This window comes from Emys orbicularis, chromosome 12 (genome assembly GCF_028017835.1).
Source record: "Emys orbicularis isolate rEmyOrb1 chromosome 12, rEmyOrb1.hap1, whole genome shotgun sequence".
Taxonomy (NCBI): Eukaryota; Metazoa; Chordata; order Testudines; family Emydidae; genus Emys; species Emys orbicularis.
The window spans coordinates 39,190,339-39,213,503 of NC_088694.1; the positions used below are offsets into that span (position 1 = coordinate 39,190,339).

Here is a 23,165-nt window from a genome sequence, read left to right on the forward strand (position 1 = left end):
AATATTTTATATCAGATTTAGAGACATCAGAAGGCATCACAAGACATGTTATCCCCTATGCCCGATGCATGGTTATTTTTCCCTCAGGCTGGTGCCTAGTCTGATGACAGAGGTACAGCAATGTTATGTGCTTGCTGCTTAAGACCCTACCCTTAGCAGGGAGTGGCAGATGTATGTAGGACACTCTGGGTTTCTTTGAATCGGTGCCAGCTACATTGGAGGTGGCAGGAATTCTTGCTGAGGTAGAGGGGTGTCTATCCCATCATTACCATTCAAATCCATACCTGGGCTTGAATTTGGAACCATGATATACCGTCAGTAATAGGAAATAACCCTGAGTGTTAGAGCCTGGGTCAAATCCCATGGAAGCTGATAGAAATCTATAATGGTAGTAACCAGTTGTGACATGGAAAGTGGGTTTAGATTCATTTCTGAGTGCATGCAGAAAGCTGTGCATGGTCTAACAGTAGCGTAATAAGAGAGCTGGTGGGCCTGTGGTTCAGGATGCAAAAAATGTGGTTTCTAATCTTGAGTCTCTACTGACCTGCTCTGTGACCTTGCACAAGTTGTTTCTCCTTATGTGTCTTCTTTCTAGTTTCTGTAGGCAGAATCGAGATACCCTTCTCATGTTAAATAGCTCCATGACCAGTGCCACTGCGACCAGTCTTGCTTTGTGAGGGCAATGGTGTGATAGGGCTGCTTGGGATGGTGAGGCACAGGTCTCAGCAGTCTTGGAGCTCACTTCTGGCTTATGTCTTATGTTACTAAAAGTTCATGCTTCAGGGTTTCACCTGGGCAGCTGCAGGGCTCAGGAAGGGTATTCCTCCCCTCTATCCTGTCGAATGTGTTCTGATTTTATTTTTTAATCTCCTTCCTCTGAAGCACTGGGATGGCCATGGCTGGAGATGGGACACTGGATGGGGAGGGCTGGGCCTTGGAGGTGGCTGCTTGGTTCTTGCTCACATGCTCCGGGTCTGGATGGAATTTTTCCTCCAGGTATTTCACCTTCCTCTGCAGCATGTGGGTGCGGGTCACTTGTCAGGACTATGTGGGTGTATCTCACTTAATATTTCCCTGCCATTGTGGGAGCCTCAGGCACTGTCTCCTGTGGGCAGTGATACTTTGGTCCCATTTCGGTTTTGGGGTTTAGTTGTGCGGGTGCTGGGTGGTGTTGATGGCCTGTGCTACACAGGAGCTGAGACTCTGGTGCCCCCTTCTGGCCTTAAATGCTTTGGCTCTATGTGATGTTAAATGCACAGCATGACACGGTCCCAATCTCCTCAGAACACTTCATAAAGGGGGTCAGTACAATTATCTTCATTTTACACAGGAGATAATTGAGGGACTGAGAGCGGGATTGATCGCTCAGGGCCACACAGAGTCAAGAATTAACTTCAACTCTCCTGACCCCCACAATGGTGCTCTGTCATTGGGATGTCACACAACCCTAAATGTGGATAAGATCTGTATAGAGTGTGTGAACAACTGATTTTTTGGTTTGCTGGCCAACCAGAAAAGTCAACACAAAAAATTTTTTGGGTCACACAAAATGTTTCACTTATCCCGCCATGATACCTTGTGTTTTATTTTCAAGTTTTGGGGGTATTTTTTACCTTTTAAGAATAAAATTGAAATGCAATTTAAAACAAAAAGTCTTTCTGAATAGAAAAAATCTGTTTTTCTTTCAGAAATGTGAGAACAAAACATTTCAGTATTTTGGGATTTTCTGTCTCCTGACTGGGTACAGAACCATTTCTCTCCATGGTTGTATTGTACAGTTTTATTTCTTTGCTTCTCTGGTGGGTTCAGAGTATTGTCTCTTGTCGATGATGTCTTATGATCGATATTTAGCGATATGCAAACCGTTGCATTATGCAGGCCATATGAGTGGAAGGTTCTGCTTCTACCTAATGGCAGGGTCTTGGATTAATGGCTTTGTAGCAATTGCTATAATCGTATCCTTAATGTCACAATTAAAATTCTGCGGCCCCAGTGAAATTGACCATTTTTTGTGTGACTTCACCCCGGTGATGAAACTCTCCTGTAGTGACAGCCACTTGATGGAACTTGTGATGTTCATATTCTCATCCTTATTTACTCTGCCCCCATTTGTATTTACCCTGGCATCCTATACTTGTATCATCATCACCATTCTGAGAATCCCTTCCAGCACTGGGAGACAAAAAGCTTTTTCCACCTGCTCCTCTCACCTCATGGTGGTTACAATTTTCTATGGGACCCTGATCATTGTGTACCTGTTACCAAGAACCAATACCATAAGAGCCCTGAACAAATTGTTCTCTGTCTTCTACACTGTCCTAACTCCTATGGCCAATCCCTTCATATATAGCCTGAGAAGCAAAGAGGTCAAGGGGTCCCTGAGAAGAGCTATCAGGAGAATGCTTGTATGACAGAGGGCAACCACCTGCGGTCTCCTGGATAAACTTTATTGAATTAAGAGTAACTCCATTGTATAAAATGCAATTGTTTACGTGTTGTTGTGGGATTGTATGTGACTTCTTTAGGAGACTTGGCTCATGTAAATCTTGGGAAACGTTAGGAACTTCAAACAGTGTGAACTTTAAAAATTAAGCCTTTTTCCCTATGCAAAAGGAAGTTGCTTGAAGATTTGCCTGGTAAGGAGACCTGTTGTCTGGCTGATTACCTATTCACAGTCTCTTCAAAGGACTGGATAAAGGATTCACAGATTCATGGGGGTTCTTGTTCTGAGCAAAAGGTGTTATGAACCTGAAACCAAAGGAAAACCTGATTGGATTTGGAATGACTAATCACCTCCCAGAACCCTTGATGTAGGTAAGGTGGACTCTGATAAGCTGGTTAGCATGTGTGTAGGTCCTTTTATTGGTTTAATATGTTTTTTCTGCAATGCTTTCACCTTAAAAACAAATGAGCTTGCTTCTAAAGATCTGTGTGGTAAGTTAACTGTGGTAATTCCACTGTGCCCCATCTCAGAAGAGAAAGCAAAACAGGCCTGCATAGGCAGACTGTCTTGTGCTGGGGATATCACAGTGTAGGCAGGCAGCTAGGTGTGACACTCTGCACCCCATATTCACCATAGTGATATGATTATGAAATAATTATGATGAATCTTGTAAAAAATATGTCATGTGAGGTGTCAGTGGAAAGGTTATGGGTTGCTGAATATGATTATCCTATTTGTAGGCGTGTATCATCTTTGTATCTGAAGTTATGAATATTGACTATGTACTGTATTTCAAATGTTCTTGCTCCTGTGGTAACACCCACAAGGTACTTTACATCCAGTCTAGGTAGCACATTGTGAATGGCCTATTCAAGTTGAATGGCCCATCAACAAAAACAATGGGCCATGGGAAAATCTTAGCCTCACCTGATAAGCTTTCCTATGGACGCTTCAGCCAAAATATGGGTAATGGCTGCCATGACTCATTGAAGCATGCGAGGGCATGTGACTAAATCATGCAATATTGGACTCCATTTTGGTGCCTGTACTTTTGCAGAAACTGTGCTGGGGGCTTTGTTTGGGATAATGAAGTTCCCCACCACATGGAAGAAGCTATAAAAGGGGGAAGTGACATAATCACAGGGCCTCACTCCCCCTAAAATGCAACACCTGGAAATACCTAAGGAACAAACACTGAACTTGAGAAGGAGATCCCAGGTGGGAAAGAAGAAAGCTTGGTGGACTATTTTTGATATCTCACAGGGTGAGACTCTCTTGATTCAAATCCTGTCTAGTTTATAAGGCTTAGATTGCATTCTTCTTTATTTCTTAAGTAATCTGCTTTGATCTCTGTGCTCGTTACTTATAATCACTTAAAATCTATCTTTATATAATTAATACGTTTGGTGTATATTTTTTACCTAAAACAGTGCATTTTTCTAGAAGTGCTCGGGGAATCTGCTCAGGAACAAAAACGGGTGCATTGTCCTCTCCACTTTGAGGGAGGGGTGGACTGGGTAATAAACTTATACTGGTCAGGCTTTTGACCTGGCAAGATGGTACAGCTCTGGGTTCCTAGCCTGGGGAGCTGGGGAGAAGTCTTCATGTAACTGCAGCTGTGTAAGGTTTGTGTGAGTGCAAAACCAGGGGTGATCTGCATCTTGTCACAGCAGCACAATGTAAGAGGGAGTCCAGGCTGGTGAGACAGAAGGCTCACTGGTACCCCAGTTCCAGGTTGCACCCCGGTATCCCATCACAGCAGGAAATACCCTGGTCAGGAGGGAGAGGGAGAGATGGGTGTCCACCCAAAAGGGGCAATGGATGGGGAACTGGGAGACCTTGCTGGACCTTAGAGGGGGAATGTAGGTGCAGTTGCTCCTTTCCCACAAGAATTCAGAGATTGCAAGATGATGGTGTGCAGGGCAAAATGAAATGGAGCACGCCTCACGTAATCATGAGGGAAGGTCCTTGAAATCCTCTCCCATATTAGTCCTTTCTCACGGAGCCATTCTGATTAAATCCATGGACAGCATGTGTGATTGGGACAGGTCATACCCACCTTCCACTGAAATTAGACTCAGTCTCTCACTCTGAAGTAATTGGGATTTGAACATGCTCAGCATCTCACAGAATTTGGCCTCTCTCTTTCACACAACATTTTCAGACTGTTTCTCTCGATCTGTCTATTTAACAGTCTATGTACTGCTGATTGGAGGTGGTGGACTTGCCATTGTATGGAGGTTTTAAAACAAGATGAGACATCCTTCTAAAAGGCATATTTCAATCTATCTTCTGAGGAGACAAATATATGGATTGTGTTTACAGGAGGTTAGATGAGATCAGGAGTTCTCAACCTTTCCAAATGACTGTACCCCTTTCAGGAGTCTGATTTGTCTTGAGTACCCCCAGTTTTACCTCACTTAAAATCTACTTGCTTACAAAATCAGACATAAAAATACAAAAGTGTCACAGTACACTGTTACTGAAAAATTGCTTACTTTCTCATGTATACCATGTAATTTTAAAATAAATCAATTGGAATAGAAATATTGTACTTATATTTCAGTGTGATACTTGAGCCTGTTTTTCACTTGTGAGCCTTGTCTGAATCCCAAGCCCTCCCACCCGGAGATGGAGCATGTAACTTAGCTATGGCGTGGGGCCCCAGGCAATTGCCCTACTTGCCACCTCCTAATGCCAGCCCTGCATTCGTGACTCCCCTAAATCCATCCTATGATCATCTTTGGGGCTGCAAGGCCCAGGTTGAGAAATACTGATGTAGATGAGTTGAGTACCCCCTGGAAGACCTCTGAGTACCCCCAGGGGTACACATACCCTTGGTTGAGAACCACTGGAGTAGATTATCATAGATTATCAACCCAATGGAACTTCAGTATGTCTCTATGTCTATCTAGAGAGGGGACTTGAAGTGGGATCTTCCACATTCTGGGCTAGGCCACTGGGCTAAAAGTTGGAAGGTAGGCATCACCTTCTCTAGTAGGCTCTTGAAGAGGCCCCAATCTGGCAGATGTGCTCAAAGTGTGTCTATCTCCTGGTTTGTGGTTCCCACTGGACTTCACTGTGAGATAGGCATCCAAGCACCTGCCTGAGGTATCTGTGTACAAGCCCAGAGGCAAAAAGTTAGCTGCCTAAAAAGCATTTACAGTGAAAATGTAGGTGCTGGATGAGTTTCGGCACCAATAATATTAGGCAGCAGCTGAATGTGGCAGTGGCATTTAAACATTGGATTTAGGTGCCTAAGATATAAATTAGACACCTAAGTCACTTTGTGAATATGGCCCTTAGGACCAGATTTTAAAGGTATTTAGGCACCTTGTGGGATTACCAAAAGTACCTAGGTGCCCATTATACGGTATTATATGATTCCCACCCCTCACCCTCTGCTTCCCCAGTGCCCATTATACAGTAGAGCCGCCCCCTGCCCACCCCTCTCTCTCTGCTGCCCCTAGTGCCCATTATACAGTATAGCCACCCCTTCCTCACCCCCACCCTCTGCTGCCCCTAGTACCCATTGGAGAGGGAATTGAACCTGCATCTCTGGACAACTTCCTTTTCCTCATCTTATTCCTATCACATTTTTTTCAACATAGTGAGATTATTCATCCTTCTCAACCCACAAAGGAAAAGGTAAATAGAGAGATATCAGTATCCATGCACCATATTCCCTCATTTATACATGCAAAGATTTTGTTAACCCTTTTAGTCACAGCCTCACACTGACAGCTCAGGTTCATCTGGTTATTCACCAAGACCCATAAAACCATTTCAGAATCATGGCTTTCCTGGGTCCAGCTCAACCTCCTGTAAGCATGGCCTATATGCTGTAGGCATCATTCATGGCTGTGTTGCTCAGTTTACATGCTGTTACCGCGGTGTAAAACTGGATGAGTGCAGAGGAGATTCAGGAGTCAGGACCACTGGCTGGTATTTTCAAAGCAGTTTAACAAGGATGATGTTGTGGTGGGGGTGTGCTATAGACCACCGGATCAGAAGGATGAGGTAGATGAGGTTTTCTTCAGATAACCAACTGAAGTTTCCAGATCACAGGCCCTGATTCTAATGGGGGAACTTCAATCACCCTGACATCTGCTGGGAGAGCAATACAGCAGTGTACAGACAATCCAGGAAGTTTTTGGAGAGTGTTGGGGACAACTTCCTGGTACAAGTGCTGGAGGAACCAACTAGGAGCTTACCTTGACCTGCTCCTCTTGACCTGCTGCTTACAAACAGGGAAGAATTGGTAGGGGAAGGATAAGTGAATGGCAACCTAGGCAGCAGTGACCATGAGATGGTTGAGTTCAGGATCCTGACAAAATCAGTTTAATGGCTTAATGAGGAACTGTTGTATTAATTGGATTGGAATATTTGGGCCCAAAGAGTCAAAGGTATTAACATGACCCTCTCATTATCCAGTATTTAACATTCCTAAACCCTGGCTTTTAGAGTCATTCTGATCCTCTCTTTCTGGCCCAGTGCCTCCTGAATTTATATACACAGTGGAGCAGCATCAAGAGGAGAGACTCAGAGAGATATGCCTCAGAGACTATCCTAGGGCCCTGTGGTTTGGCCATGCATCTAAGAGGTTGGAAACCCCTGTTCAAATCCATTCTCCAAATCAGGTGGGCAGGGAGAGTTGAGATCAGGTCTCCCATGGCCTGGTTTAATACTCTTACCACTGGGCTAAACATTATAAAGGCGACCTCCTTTCTCCCCTGCTGTGGAATTAGCCCCGCACTGAAGCCTCTTACCTGATCATGCCCTGCAGGCGAGATAGGCAGCGGAATGCCTCTCTTCACCAGGTTTGCAGATCCCACTGGAGTTAGGCATGAGATAGGTGTCCTAACACCTGCCTGAGACATCAGGGCACTCTCCGGGAGTGGGAACCTGGGCACCCATGGTGGGATCCCCAAAGCGATTCAGGTGTTGCAGCACTGAGTGTTGCAGTGCTGAGAAAATCACAGCAGCAGCACTGCGATTCACAAAGCTGAGTTAGGAACCTGGGCTCCCTGTAGAATGAAAGGAGAGAGAGAGAGGTGCAGAATGAGAATGAGATCCACGAGAGCCAGCACCTTAGGCAGGGAGCTGCATAAAGTAGCCAAGGGGAGAAGCCGATGAGAGGGGTGTGTGCTAAGCCCTGCCCCTCTCTTGGATCTAGGTGCTTGTGATCCCTGAACAGGAACCTGCCACCTGCAGTCAGGTGGTTTAGACTTCTAAGCTGCTTCTTGTGGGAATGAGTTTGGCACCTGCCCTACTCCACACATAACTGATGGGAAGGGAAGAGGAGATGCCCACCTTATAACTTTTAGCCCAGTGGTTGGAGCACTCAGCTGGACTAGGGGAGATCCAACTTCAATTCCCTCCTGTAGTGGGGTGGCTCCCCCAATCCAGCGGAAAAGGGGTTAAAGTCAGCCCTGGGAGAAGGTTGTGGCTGAGAGCTGCTAAGCTGGGCTGATTTGGGGAAGCTGCCACAGCTGGGCCATGCCCCAATCAGGCCACAGCTGGCCTGTATAAAAGGCTGTGAGCCAGAGGCCCAAGAGTCTCTCTCCAGGCTGGGAGAGAGCAGGGCCTGGCTGCCTGCAGAAAGGGTACTGGGAGTGAAGCAGGGCTGGGGAAAGGCCAGAGGAGCAGGGGAGCTCCAGGCTGGCAACTCCCCAGGCTGCAGGGCCTGGTCCAAGGCCCATAGAGGTACTGGGAGGCAGAGGAAGGCAGCAGGTCTGAATCCCCTTTCCTGTGATGAATGGCTTATACACTGTAGTCTGCCCCAGGAAGCGGGGGCTTGGTGATGACTGGCAGTAGCCCAGATTGAGGCAAGGTGGGGATTAGAGGGTTGGGGGTTTCCCAGAGAGGAGAGACCCATAGAGACTGGTGGGGGTATTGTCAGGGGGCAGCCCCAGGGTAAAGGGGCAGTGGGGTCTGGGAGGGACACGGGGCCAGCTACAAGTGGGACACCGGCCTGCAGAGGGTACCCAGGCTGGAAAAGAGCTAATTCCATGAGATGACCAGCAGGAGGCACCGCAGGGTTGGGTCCCACACCTTTACACCTCCTCTCTGCCAGAAGTGGAGAAAGGATTTCGACTGAGGCCTCCTGCCTCTTAGGAGAGTGCTCTAAGCACCGGGCTATGGGATATCCTGCCGTTGGCCTCCCTCCAGTTCTGTTGAAGTTGTTCCATTGTGGATAAATAATGAAAGTGTCATTGGAACAGGAGGACTGGACCCCAGGTCTTCCACTTCCCAGGAGGTGCCCTAGCCACTAGAATACAGAGTCATTCTGACTCTCAGTCTCTCTCTCTCTCTCTGGCCCAAGGACTAGTTAAGTATTTATCCACAATGGAATAGTCATTGGGCCAGAGAGAGAGAGATAATGGACCTATTCATATTACTTTACATTTTTCCAACACAAAAAGTAAAGGCATCACCTGGAAAGCTTTAGGCAGCACCATTGTTGGCTAAATCTCAAAATAATGAGATAGGATAGTGAAATCAATAAGCTTTATTGACCAGGCCGGCACTGCTTGATCATCCACCCCGCACTGATGGAAGTCTCAGGGTCTGATCTCTGGATTATGGGATAGCTCTTTAATGGAACTACCCCAGTTCACACCAGCAGAGGATCTGGGCTCCTACAATCTGTGAACCATGCTGGGTAATTTTGCCATCAGTTAATGGTAACATGTTTAATTCTGCACTGAGCTAGTGGCTCTCATTCCCCACTTTGTAACACCTATTTGTGACCAAATAATTCCTTATTTACACTGGTGGGACTGAAAAGAGAATCAGGCCCATTTACTTCAGTGAAGTTACTTCTGATTTACACCACAGTAGAGGAGAATCAGCCCCACTGACTCTGATGGAGTTACTCCAGATTTACACCAGGCTGAGTGAAAGGAAACTCAGACCCATTGACTTGAATGGAGTTACTCCTGATTGTCATCAGTATCCTGCAGTATTTTACACCCACTTTGCACAAATGTAAATTGTTATGATAATTAGCTTCCCAATAGGAGATACTATACTGAGAATGTGACTAGGAATTTGGTGAACGCTGCTGGATGAGATAGAACAGGACATGCAGAGGAAGGACTAAAGGCTGAATGTTGCTTTGCCTTAGCTCTATCTCTTCATGCTCACACACACAACATAAAGTAGCAAATGGAAGTTAAACCACTAACTCCACTAAGCTTCTTTGAAAATCCCACCCTAGGTGGTGAAAACGCTAGACCAGTGTGGGACTTCTTGGAACCATGTCTTTGGTTGGTATAAATCTGCACAACTCCATTGATTTCCATGGAGTTACACCAATTTACAGCAACTGAGAATCTGGCCTTTGTGTCTCCAATGCCCTTTGTGAGAATGTGTTCTGTAATGTGCACATCTGTAACACTAGGAAATGACTGAGAAACTCCATATCAGTTGACTATAGAATCATAGAATATTAGGGTTGGAAGAGACCTCAGGAGGTCATCTAGTCCAACCCCCTGCTCAAAGCAGGACCAACACCAACTAAATCATCCCAGCCAGGGCTTTGTCAAGCCGGGCCTTAAAAATCTCTAAGGATGGAGATTCCACCACCTCCACAGGTAACCCATTCCAATGCTTCACCTCCCTCCTAGTGAAATAGTGTTTCCTAATATCCAAACTAGACCTCCCCCACTGCAACTTGAGACCATTGTTTCTTGTTCTGTCATCTGAAACCACCGAGAACAGCCTAGCTCCATCCTCTTTGGAACCCCCCTTCAGGTAGTTGAAGGCTGCTGTCAAATCCCCCCTCACTCTTCTCTTCTGCAGACTGAATAACCCCAGTTCCCTCAGCCTCACCTCACAAGTCATGTGCCCCAGCCCCCTAATCATTTTCATTGCCCTCCGCTGGACTCTCTCCAATTTGTCCACATCCCTTCTGTAGTGGGGGGGGGACCAAAACTGGATGCAAAACTATAGTTTATATACAGGCTATAGACAACTGACCATCCATCATAACAGAATGGTGTGTTTGCTTCACACTAAACTGTGCATGTGTGGGCATGGGAGGGTGGGAATGGGATCAACCACATAAGTGGAAGTCTCCATATCCCATTTCCAGGGTCGTCAGCCAAGCAACATGAGAAATTACAAGGAAACCACATATGCACTGATAAGACAAGAGATTTATCTCTTCATCGTGTCACCCATTATTTTGCTCAGATCCCCTTTTACCTCAGGGTGATAGTTGTGTAAGGCAGAGCTAGCGGTTTCTTAGTATCATGGCTCGACTTGGGTCTCAAGTAGATTAGGCTGCCATTCCCATAGTATAATGTCACCACCATCAGCTCTGAGGAGCAGAAGGAGAAGGTCTTGCATCTCCCCTCAGCTGATGACGTCTTTAGGATGGTTCAGATGATGTGGACGTAGGATGTAGGATGTTAATCGTCTGTATAATATATGGGCCATAGAACTTCCCCAAAATAATTGCTAGAGCAGATCTTTTAGAAAAAATATCCAATTTTGATTTTAAAATCGTTAGTGATAGAGAATCCACTACGACCCTTGGTAACTTGTTCCAATGGTTAATTACTCTCACCTTTGAAAATGTACTCCTTATTTCCCATCTGAATATGTCTAGCTTCAGCTTCCAGCCATGGGATTGTGTTACATCTTTCTCTGCTAGATTAAAAAGCCCATTATTAAATATTTGCTCCCCGTCTAGGTACTTATAGACTGTAATCAAGTCACACCATAACTTTCTCTTTGTTAAAATAAACAGATTAAGATCTTTGGACCTATAAGGCATGTTTTCTAATCCTTTAATCATTGTCATGGCTCTTCTCTGAAACCTCTCCAATTTCTCAACATCCTTCTTCAGTTGTGGGCACCAGAACTGGACACAGTCTTCCAGCAGCGGTTGCACTAACACCAAATCTGGAGATAAAATAATCTTGCTATTGCTACTCAGGAGTTCCCTGTTTGTGCACTCCAAGATTGCATTAGCTCTTTTGGTCACAGTGTTTGCCCTTTGTTTCATCTAGGGAAAATAAAACAAATTCTGCAATTTATAGTCTAACTTTCAAAGCCATCAACATTTTAAATTCCTGCTGGTTGCCATCCCAATGGTTGAGTCAAAACTCCAGAGGCATTCTGTGTAACATTTTCTAAACTGCCTAAGTTAAATCATTTTGGAAATGTTGCTGTTGTCTGGTATCTGTACGATTGAACGTATCTCACCTTCAGACATCTGAACAGCCTGATATATTACTTTAGCCACAATGTCTGAGATTATCAATGGAGACTAAGGTAATTAAATGCCTCTCCCTTGGCTTTATATGAAAATGCCGGACACACCCCAATTGCTGGGCTCATAACTCATGTATCAATATTGACATTGCAGACTCCAGCAGGTTCCAGAGGAGAGGAATTTTATTACAGGGACCTGGGTTTTATTCCTGCCTCATTATCTCCCTGACTTCCTCACTCTGTGCTCTGTTCTCTCGTCTATGAAATAGTTGATGATGATGCCACTTACCATTTTGTTAATGTGATTTGAAATGTATGAAACAAGACCTCTCTAAGTATGCTCATTTTCTCTTGTGCAAAATGGAAATAATAACACTTAAACACTTTAAAAAGTTCTTTAATATCTATGATAATGAGTGCTATATAACTTATTCTGCTATGCAACCATGCACAACTTTGAACACACTCCAGGAAGAGACACCTAACATTCCTCAGTCACATCAATCATTTATATTTCTGCCTCAGTTTCCCCAGAAATAGCCTCAATGGTTTGTTTAACAAAGCACTTCATTTTCTCCCCTTCATATTACTCTTAAGTCTGTCCTAATGGAAATTACATCGTACGTTCATTTCTCCTCAATGATATGCACCCTTCTTTTTGACAGCTGTACCACACCTAAAATAAACGGGTAAAATTTTCAAAAGTGCTCAAGGCCAGATTTTGGAAACTATCCATGTACCTAAAGCTGCAGATAGGACCCTCAGCACCTTTGAGCATCTGGTCCCAAGATAACATGCTAAAGAAGATAGGATGGATAGCTAGTTTTAGGAGGTCTCCCAATGTTTTCTTGGCTAAGGTTGTTGTTACAGTTTGGGGAATATGTCTTTGTCCAGTTGCTAATTCCATTAGTTTTTTATGAATGCTATTTTCTAATTACAGTCATCTTTCTGGATGAGCTCATCTCTTCTGTAGCAGGAAACATGTAACAGATTATGGGGAAGCTATGCCTGGAGTCAGGGTCGGCCCACATTTTGGCACCTGAGGCAGGGAGCTCAAATGATGCCCCCATGCCCCCTCGCTTGGGCCAAAACTTTGAAAGGTCTCAATTCTGCCTTCTTCCTGTTCTACTCCTCTCATGGTAGTGCTCTGCTACCTACCCCAATAAAGGAGAACTAACAACTTAAAATGCCTTGCTCAAAAATGTTAAGTAACACTTAACTTTCAAATGCCTGAACAGCAAAAGTAACTTTTCTTGTCTGCGTAGTAAACACTGCCATTTTTATCTGTTTGAATAATCAAAGTGGTGCTTTCCGTGCCTTCTTAGTTGCAAAGATTTGAACTGTTTCCTGAAGGTCCACAGTCTGGGCCAGCTCATGCTGTATTGAGATGGTTGCAAGGCCGACCAGCCTCGCCTGTGTCATTGTGGAGCATAGATATGTTTTTATTAACTTCAGCTTGGAGAAGCTGCGTTCTCCACTGGCAATGGTTACAGGAAGTGTTAGAAGTATGCGCAGAGCAACAAAAGCCTTTGGAAAGAGGGTGGTCATCTTATTAGTGCACATGTATTCCAGAACAGCCTTTGGAGTGGATCCTGCTGAAATGTATCTTGAAAGGGCTTTCAGTTCATCACCTAAATCACTCGCATCAATATCGCGCATATCATCATGTGTCAACACTGTCTCTAGTGCCCTGCATTGCTGGTGTAGGTCTTCTTCAGGTATAGTGCTAATCCAAAATATATAGCTGTGTCCCTTTAGCTGCATGAAACGTTCTTCAACTGACTGTATTGCACAATCTAGCACCTGGTTAAAGAATTCAACTTTGAATTGTTATTTGGGGGTCTCTTATGGGATTATCCCATGCCTCGTAATCAAAATGTCTTCTTCTTCGGTGACTATTGCATTCTTGAATGGGTGGGAAAATAGCTTCAGTGTGAAGTGCCTCTGTCAACTTCTGTGCACTCTTCAGAATGTTTCAAAATCCCTCATCTGACTGGTAAGACTGTAGGTATGACTTTGCTTTGTCCAGATATATCAAGGTCAACACCTTGGAGTCTCTTGCTTACAACATTTATTTCAAACAGTATGTCATGCCACAACACTAAGCCACACGGAAATTTGAAGTTATGTATGTTTCTGGTGATTCCATTTCCTTCTGCCACTGTTCTCCCATGAACAGTTCCTGTCATAGCATTATCCTCCATAATGGCAACTATGGCATCATCTATCTTCCGAATTTGGTGTTTGATAGGCTTTATCGCCTCCACTCGACTTTCCCATCGTATGGCACTCAGTGGTTTCAGTGTCAGAGAGGATGTTCCCAGATGTTGCTTCAAAATTTGCCATCGACGAGTTGATGCAGAGAAAAATACATAGATGCTTTGAATTACATTTAAAAAATCAGCAGATTCACTAGAAGCTGATGCTGCATCACTGACCACCAAGTTCAATGAATGAGAACTGCAAGGGACAAAAAAAGCTTGAGGGTTTAACTCTCGGATCCATGTCTGCACACCTCTGTTGTTTCCTCTCATGTTGGCACTGTTATCATAGCCCTGACCTCTCATGTCAGCTATCGCAATTCCCGTATCTTCCAGCTTTTTAAGAAGCACATTTGTCATACCAGCTCCTGTAGTATCATCAATGTCAATAAATTCTAGAAAATGCTTTCTGACAGTCACCATTGCAGGGACATTTTCACTAGGTTCTGTTGTTACAAAACGCACCATTAAAGTCATTTGTTCCATATGGCTGATGTCAGGTGTGCAGGCCAGAATAACAGAGTTATCTTCCTGACTTCAGATCTGCCACAATCTTCTGTTTGACTTTTGTTGCCAGTAACTGTATGATCTCATTTTGAATTGTTTTTCCAAGGTAGTGGTGTGTGTACATTTCGTGGGTGGTGACTTTTCTTAGATGCTCCTGGAGTACAGCATCAAACTCAGCCATCAGCTCCACAATTTTAAGGAAGTTTCCATTGTTTGGCACATACAGCTGATCTGAAGTGCCATGCAGTGCTAGGTTTTGGGTAGCAAGAATTCTCACAATGGCAATGAGCCTTTTCAGAACATTTTGCCAGTAAAGAGACTGTGATGCAATCTTCTCTTTATGCTGATCATCTATGGTGGCCTTTAACCTTAGTCTCATCTCAAGCTCTTTCCACCTATGGAATGCTCTCTGGTGATTTGCTGCCTTCTCATGGCATGCCAGATTTCTAGCCAGATTTTTCCAGTCCTTTGTTCCTGTAGAACCCAATGTGGCTGGAACATTAGACTGGATGAAGCAACAGAGGGTCCTGTGGCACCTTTAAGACTAACAGTAGTATTGGGAGCATAAGCTTTCGTGGGTAAGAACCTCACTTCTTCAGATGCAAGACAAGAAGTGAGGTTCTTACCCACGAAAGCTTATGCTCCCAATACTTCTGTTAGTCTTAAAGGTGCCACAGGACCCTCTGTTGCTTTTTAGAGATTCAGACTAACACGGCTACCCCTCTGATACTAGACTGGATGAGTTTGCAACAAAAACAGTATGCAGCATTCTGGGTTTTTGAGTACATAAGCCATGGCCTCGCCACTTTGTCACCACTGGGGATTTCACGCCAGTAATGTGTTGGATGGAAACTTCCATAGTCTTTGGGGAACATGAAGTTTTTCACTTGCTGTGGCCCATGCAGTACAAGGAAGTCCCTTAGGCTACTGCTCAAGTGGGTCCACAGTCCTGGATCATCTAGACTTAAGGAACTAAACTCAGCAGCAGCTGTTTCTTGTGCCTCCACCACACTCTTCTCTGATCTACAATTTTCTTCAGGAATGTGCATGGTTACATCCATTTGAGATGGAGATATGGATGCTGCAGTAGCTGCCAGGTCATCTGCACTCTGACTAACTGGAAGATCAGGCATCTCCTCACCACTCACATCCTCACTGGGGCTGGAAGGCTCACCGTGAACATTTGTGTCTATGTATCTCAGGAGAGCTCCTTCCTGCTTAGATAGAAAAGCTTCCTTTGCTTTCTTTCTTTTTCCGAATGCTGCCCCAGAGTGGCGTTTTCTTCTTTCACTCATGACTGCTGTTCTGTGCCAGCTATAGTGGCTCTCAACACTCAATTGAAGGGGACAAATAAGCAGGCTGGTAGCAGGGCCTGAGTGAGGGAAGATATCAGCGTCTTAAGGGCCTAACTGTCTCCTACTATTTCAGTTGACTGCCTGTTCTCAAGTGGGTTCAGGGAAGCAGCAGGAAACAGGAAGCTCCCTGGGAAGCTGGTGTTAATCAGTCTAGGCTTCTGGGGGTGCTTGAGAGGTACATAAGAGGCTCCTCCTGCTCCTCTCTCTACCTGCAGCTCCTGCTGCTTTCTGTTATTCCCTCTCACCTTTTCTCCTGCTTGCCTCTTGTGCCCTTCTTCCTCCAGCACAGCACTCCTCCATCTCTGTTCATCTAGATCAGAGAGAATACATATGCACCAGTAGCAGACACAATTTTCTACACTCTGGGTCCTAGTGGAGCCCCCCCCCCAGTCTGGCACCTGAGGCGACCGCCTCAGTTCGCCTCATGGTAAGACCAGCCCTGCCTGGAGTGCTGTGACAATGCCATCAAGGGCCATCAACACCGAATGGATCACTGCTGGTGAAACAAGGTGAATGTAGAGAGACCCACATCTAGGAACACTGACCAGTCATCATTTAGCTCCAGGGGGCTCAGCAGCACATGGTTGGCTCCAATCATAACAGTCTACTGTCCATTCAGAGAGAGGAACCGAACCAGGATTCTATGCTTTTATCTAAGTTTTCCCTTTAAATGAAACTTGAAATGGCCCCAGTAAAGAAACTCATAGGAATATTTAATAATCCAAACACAAACACACACATTTACACTTATTCGGGTATATATGCCATAGGGCAAAGTAACCTTGTAATTTTTCATTGGGTGTAGGAGCATAACTCAGAGACATTGGGACCATGGAATGCAGTGTTTGGAGCCACCCAGAAGGAAATTAACCCATCTTGGAATTTCGACTTAATCTAGAATGAAGGGGCTCAGGTTTTTGGAATAGCAGATGGATACTAATCGATACCCCCACATCTATTGAAAATAGTTTTATAGCATTGGTTTGACATCACTGAGCTCTAGAAATTTGTCTTATAGGTGAGGGCAATAGGAAATGCCATGCTTGTGGCAACCATACTGGCTCCCATCTCTTCTCTTTGGAGGATCAGTAAGACCTCAGCAGTTTGGTGAATGTAGTAGCCTAATGTAAATATGCACCATTTATGTGCACAAGCAACTATAGCATCCCGTCAATAATTCACATGCAAAGATGTTATTGCTTTAGGTCAAGCAGAAGAGGCCTAAGTTTTTTTACAGGTGATTCTGGATGTAATATTTTGTAGAGCTTTAGCTAGCTATCTAGCCCCTCCCCCCCATACACATCTATCTTATATGCTTATGGTTATAAAATTTGCAAATGGCATCAAATTGAAAGGGGTTTCAAGCACTTGGAAAGATAGGTTTAGAATTCGAAACAAACTTGACAAAACTGGAGAATTGGTGTGCAATCAACAAGATGAAATTCAGTAAAGATAAGTGTGAAATACTACACTTTGAAAGTAAAAATCAAATGAACACCACCACTAAAATGGGACTAATTGTCATGGAAGCAGTCCTGCAGCAACTGGAAGTTATAATGGATCCCAAATTGAGTATGAGCCAACAATGTGATGCAGTTGTGAAAAAGGCTAATGTCATTGTGGGGTGTATTAACTGGTGTGTCGTATGGAAGATGTGATGTTATATGATTAAAATATGACCATGTAGATCATTGTTGCTACCACTGTTATATATTTGCAACAAATCTTGTAAAAAATGTGTCATGTAAGATGTCTATGGAAAAGTTATGATTTGCTGAATATGATTATGCTATTTGTATGCATGTATCATTTTTGTATCTGAATTTATGAATATTAACTGTGTACCTGTATTTCAAATGTTGGCTCCTGTGGTAACACCAACAAGGTATTTAGCCAGCACATTATGAAGGAAATATTCAAGTTAAATGGCCCATCAAAGAACACTTAACTCAAAATTAACCATGGAAGACACCTATCAACACTTAATGGACTTTGCTGTGAATGTTCTAACTAGAGTATGGGTAATTTCCTCTGCTATGACTAAGCGGAGCAGGCAGAGACATGTGACTTGCACATGAGACTCCAAACCCCATCTTGTTACCTGTAATTTTCCACTAACTGTGTTATGGGCTTGGTTTGAAACAATGGGTTTCCAATCCCATCCACATGGCAGAAGCTATAAAAGGCCCTGGAAACATCTCCATTTTGCATCTTTCCTGCTCAAACCTCTGAACTATGAATTTATACTAATGGGAGCATTCTAACCAAAGGACTGAGGACCTTCCAAATCATTTGGGAGCAACCAGAGACTTAACAAGCCAGCAGTTTATTTAATCATTGCTACAAGCCTGATCCAAGAACCTTGCAATTATTGTATGCATTTGATTCCTTTAACCAGTTTTAACTCTCACCTTCTTAAGGATTGGCAGCAGTGTGATTACTGGGTAAGATCTGAGTTATATATTGACCTGGGTATGTTGCTGGTCCTTTGGGATCTGATTTGGGTAGGGGTAAGCCATCAATGAGAACACTGGGCACACCTGTACAGTTATCATCCCTCTCAGAGTTATTTCAGGTATTAGAACTGCAGTATGCAAATGATCAGGAAATGAAGAGTGCAGATTGCTTGTTACCTCTGATGTCACCATGGCCCCATTTAAGTGTGACCTGAGCTGCTGACTTGGACATGTGTACAATTTATTCCTAATTTAATGATTAGACACAATTTTCTTAACAATATAGCTTCATTAAAACCTACTGTCTTCAACTGTAGCCTACACACATATTTCAAAAGAGATTTAATGTTACGGAAAGTGTGAAGAGAAAGTTTTATTCCAGTTTTAAGATCACTTGGGACAAACCAAGGAGAGATGACATATGCTAAATTCATTAAAGCGCACGTCTTTAATTCTTTTATACTCAAGAACTAATTAAGATATTTACTTGAAGAGTTATCCACACTGAGAGAATAAAAAATCAAAGTTCAGGGAGGAGACGTGTTATTCTCCAAACAGTAGCATGGGAGGGTGGTGAAGTGCATGTCTCAGGATTTGGCTTCTTGTCCAAAATTTCCCCAAATTCTGGCAGATGGCCAGATGTAGGCAACACCCATACTCCACCTTTGGATTAAGGGAGTCCTGATCCTGAGAGTCATCAGTTCAACAGGACCATAGAGAGCAGTACGGGCTACACACATGATTCAAGTTTGCAAGATCATATCCCCATGATTGGCCCATTTTATGTATTAGCTAGAAATATCTGATTTCTTGCAAAAGACAAAAAATCTAATGACAGTTTTCCTCAAGGCTTCCTTCACTTCCTTGTTTCTCAGGCTGTATATGAGGGGGTTGACCAATGGGGTCAGGACTCCATAGAAAACAGAGAAGACTTTGTTCAAGTCCCTCAGTGCATCAGAGTCTGATAGCAGGTACACAATGACTAGAGTCCCATAGAAAATTGTCACCACAATGAGGTGAGAGGAGCAGGTAGAAAAGGCATTCTGCCTCCCAGTGGTGGAAGGGATTCTCACGATGGTGGAGATAATACAAACATAGGATGCCAGGGTCAATAGAAATGGAGGCAGTGTGAATATGGAGCAGAGTATGAAAGCAGTAACATCCAGCATGTGGGTGTCACTGCAGGCCAGTTTTATTACTGGGCTTAAATCACAAAAGAAATGGTCAAGTTCATTGGGGCCACAGAAAGTGAATTGTGACATTAGTAACATTGTTGGCAAAGGAGCCAGAAATCCACTTACCCAAGAGCAAGCAGTCAACTGGAAACAGAACTGTCCATTCATAAGAGCGGCATAATGTAGTGGTTTGCATATTGCTAAATACCGATCATAAGACATCACAGATAAGAGAAGGCATTCTGTAGCTAACAGAGAACCAAAAATATAGAATTGTGTGATGCAACCACCAAATGAAATGGTTCTGTCTCCAGTCTGGAGACTGGCCAGCATCCTGGGCAGGATGGTGGAGGTGTAGCAGGTCTCCAAGCAGGACAAGTTCCCCAGGAAGAAGTACATGGGGGTGTGAAGGTTCTGATTAGCCACAACTAGTGCTATGATGATGATGTTCCCGGCCATGGTCGCAATGTAGATCACTAGAAAGAGCAGGAAGAGAAGAGTTTGTAGTTGAGGGAGATTCCCAAATCCCAGGAGGACAAATTCTGTGATGATCGTTTGATTGCCCTGGTGTTTGTTTGCCATTGGTTTCATCTAGGGGAAATAAACAAATTCTGCAATTTATAGTCTAACTGCCATTTAAAAACAGTCTTCATTTTACTTCCGGCTTCCCCATGCTGGTTGCCGTCCCAACAATAGAGTCAAGACTCCAGATGGTGGAGGTATTCTGGTTAAAATTTTCTAAAGTGACTGTTAAATCACTTCAACCTTTTATATTTACACCTCAGTTTCTGAGGACATGGCATCAATAACACAATTGTGTGTTTAACACACATTATTTTTATAGATTTCCTCCCCCTCCTAATATTACCTATATATTTCTCAAATCTCTTCTAAAGGGAATCACATAGTATGTTCATTTCTCTACAAGGATACCCCCTGTTCTTTTTCATAGCCATACACCATCTAGAATTTATGGGTAACATTTTCAAAAATGCCTCAGGGCCAAATTTTGAAAAGTATTCCTGCACCTAAACTTGTGGATAGGCTCTTTGAATATCTTAAACAAGATAGGATTCATAGCTAGATTATGGAGATCTGATAATGCCTCCTTGTCTAAGGTTGCTGTGACAGTTTGGGGGAATATGCCTTTGTCCAGTTGTTAATACCATTTGGTTTTTTGAATGCTATTTCTAATTGCAACTGTTGTTCTGGATGAGATCATCTCTTTTATAGCAGGAAACATGTAATAGGTCCTGAGGAAGCTGGGCCTGGAGAATACTGGCAATGCCATCAAGAGCCATCAACACTGAATGGCTCACCCTGGGTGATACAATGGGAGTGTTGAGAGAGCCACATCTAGGAACAGTGACCTGTCACCACCCAGTTCCAGGGGGCGCAGCAGCACATGGGTCTCAGTGGCTGGATCCAATCACAAAAGGCCAACATTCATTAAGAGAGAAGGAGTTTTTGGTAGTTTTGTTATACTTGCATTTAGCTTTTCCAACTGATTGAAACTTGAAACCACCACAATAAAGAAACCCACAGGTAAATTCAGTAATAATAATAAAAAAAATCAACAGACCCCTTACAGAGATTGCTGGTTTCTAACGTCTCTTATAAGGCTTCTGTTCATCATTAGTAATTTGCTGCTATAATCACTGTTTTCATGGTTTGAGTTATTTTGAGCCTCAACTTATTTTGGATCCCCATTAGTGCTGCCAAAAATCACTTAGACTTGAAATTTTGTAACAGGATCTAGTGACCTAACCTATGTGGAAATATGGAAAGATGCTGTTGACATATTGTACATAACTACAGAGGTGATCTGGGAAATAATTACTGCTCAAACACTTTTCATGATCCTATCCTCCACACAATCAAATACAGAAGTAGAACCCAACATTTCAGTATGCAAATAAGGAACATGAAATTCTTACACACACACACACACACATTCAGGTGTGTATACCATAGTCAGGAGACCCTGCAATTTTCCATGCAGGGGCATAACTCACACACAATGGGAACATGTAATTCAGGGGTATGGAGCCATCCAGAAGGAAAGCATCTCAGTTTGCAATTTTTACTTAAAGCAGAATGGAGGGGCTGAGATTTTTGAAATGGCTAAAGGTGTTTCAAGGGGAATTATTATCCTAATTGCCATAGAAGGAGATTTTCAATAGCAAAAAATTGCAGTTAGGTTGAAAGTTGTTATACTCTACACATACAATACTTGTGGGACTTGTATCAAATTCCCAAAATTGGCTATGACTGATTAGGTTGAAATGAAAATCTCTGCCATAATATTCCAGGATTGTCACTCTGTGTGTCACTCTGAAGCCTATTAAGCCTGAAAATCAAAACGGTCTCCTACAAACTGTGAAAACATGGACAAATTGCTAAGGATCAGGACAAAAGACTAGGGCGCACACGCAGGGAGAAAATCAGAAAGGTTACAACATAAATGAGTTACACCTACAAAGGAACATAAAAGGGAAGAAGAAGAGGAATAATCAATATATTAGAAACTTGAAAGAGATGGAGGAAAGTGTAGGTCCCGTAGTCAGCAGGGAAGGAGATCTAAGAACACAGTACATGAAGAAGGCTGAGAAATCAACACAACAACCCACACAACACCACAACCAGCACACAAAACAACCTTAAACACACACAGACCCTCACTGCAATACATACCCACACAAATCAGCAATAATCTCCCAGCACAACCCAACTCACACACATATCAACACAAACCCCAGCACACACAATAACCCCAAATATAATTCTGAAGCCTCTGTTGTCTGCTGAGTTTGTGCAAAGTGATGGAAACAGCTACAAGAATGGTCCAGAGCTCCTTTTCTTTAGATTATGAGCATGTTCAACTATTACTGAGATACATCATCTGTCATTCATTTTTTAAGTTCTCAGACATTTTGGGGCTTTTTAATACACATGACTTTTTAAATACACATTAAACCTATGCAACAGCACGGGCTTTCAGCTACTAGTGAAGAGGTAAGCAGATTGCCTTCAGGATAGAAGATTGCACCAACAACTTGGCTGACCAGTCAGGTAAAATTTAGAAGAAGAGGAATCTCATATAAATTTGAAAAGATTAGTTCTAAGTTTTAATAACCTTTGATTAATCGCTATTGGATGGAAACCAAGATTTCACTCTCCTTTCCCCTTCCTGGCCCATCCCTCCCTTATCTTCCCTCCCGTCCTATTACATTACTTTTCTTTTAACTTTTTATCTGTTCTCCAGCCAAAAATCAATAAGAAAGAAAGAAAGAAAGAAAGAAAGAAAGAAAGAAAGAAAGAAAGAAAGAAAGAAAGAAAGAAAGAAAGAAAACTTGAGTGCATTACAATAATTGAGTACAAATGAAATGAATATTTAAAACTTTCAGAGAGTGAATTAGGAAACAATTCCCCTCTGACTTACCCCAGCATAAATCAGAAATGACTGCACTGAAATCAGTTGAGATGGACTGTAATAAAACTGGGATAACTGAGAAGAAAATGACACCAGAAAAGAAGTGTCTTCTTCCTCTTCAATTTTTTAATGTCCCAATATGGAATCCTGCCTAACACACCTGCACAGACACAAATTGTCACTTTTGCAGCATGATGCCCCATGTGCTGCGTTTCAACCAACCTCTATATGATTTGGTGATCTCATGGGAATTCTCCCCAAAGAGACTCTGTTGTCATGTTGCCAGGCAATCTGAGCCAGTCTTAGTAAC

At 43.3% G+C, this 23,165-nt stretch overlaps 2 protein-coding genes across 2 annotated transcripts; one reads left to right on the forward strand and one right to left on the reverse strand.

The window, feature by feature from the left end:
* The first annotated feature begins 1,829 nt into the window (after nucleotides 1-1,829).
* Nucleotides 1,830-2,411, forward strand: LOC135886156 (olfactory receptor 5P55-like). Its single transcript, XM_065414017.1, has one exon. The coding sequence runs from the start codon at nucleotides 1,830-1,832 to the stop codon at nucleotides 2,409-2,411; it is 582 nt and encodes a 193-aa protein (XP_065270089.1).
* A 16,624-nt stretch (nucleotides 2,412-19,035) lies between these two features.
* On the reverse strand, nucleotides 19,036-20,013 carry LOC135886157 (olfactory receptor 6B1-like). Its single transcript, XM_065414018.1, has one exon. It carries the CDS (start codon nucleotides 20,011-20,013, stop codon nucleotides 19,036-19,038), a length of 978 nt encoding a protein of 325 aa, XP_065270090.1.
* Nucleotides 20,014-23,165: the final 3,152 nt, after the last annotated feature.

Excerpts from the sequence above, each read along its gene's own strand:
- LOC135886156 (XM_065414017.1), top strand. The coding sequence starts at position 1,830 with ATGTCTTATGATCGATATTTAGCGATATGCAAACCGTTGCATTATGCA.
- LOC135886157 (XM_065414018.1), bottom strand. The coding sequence starts at position 20,013 with ATGAAACCAATGGCAAACAAACACCAGGGCAATCAAACGATCATCACA.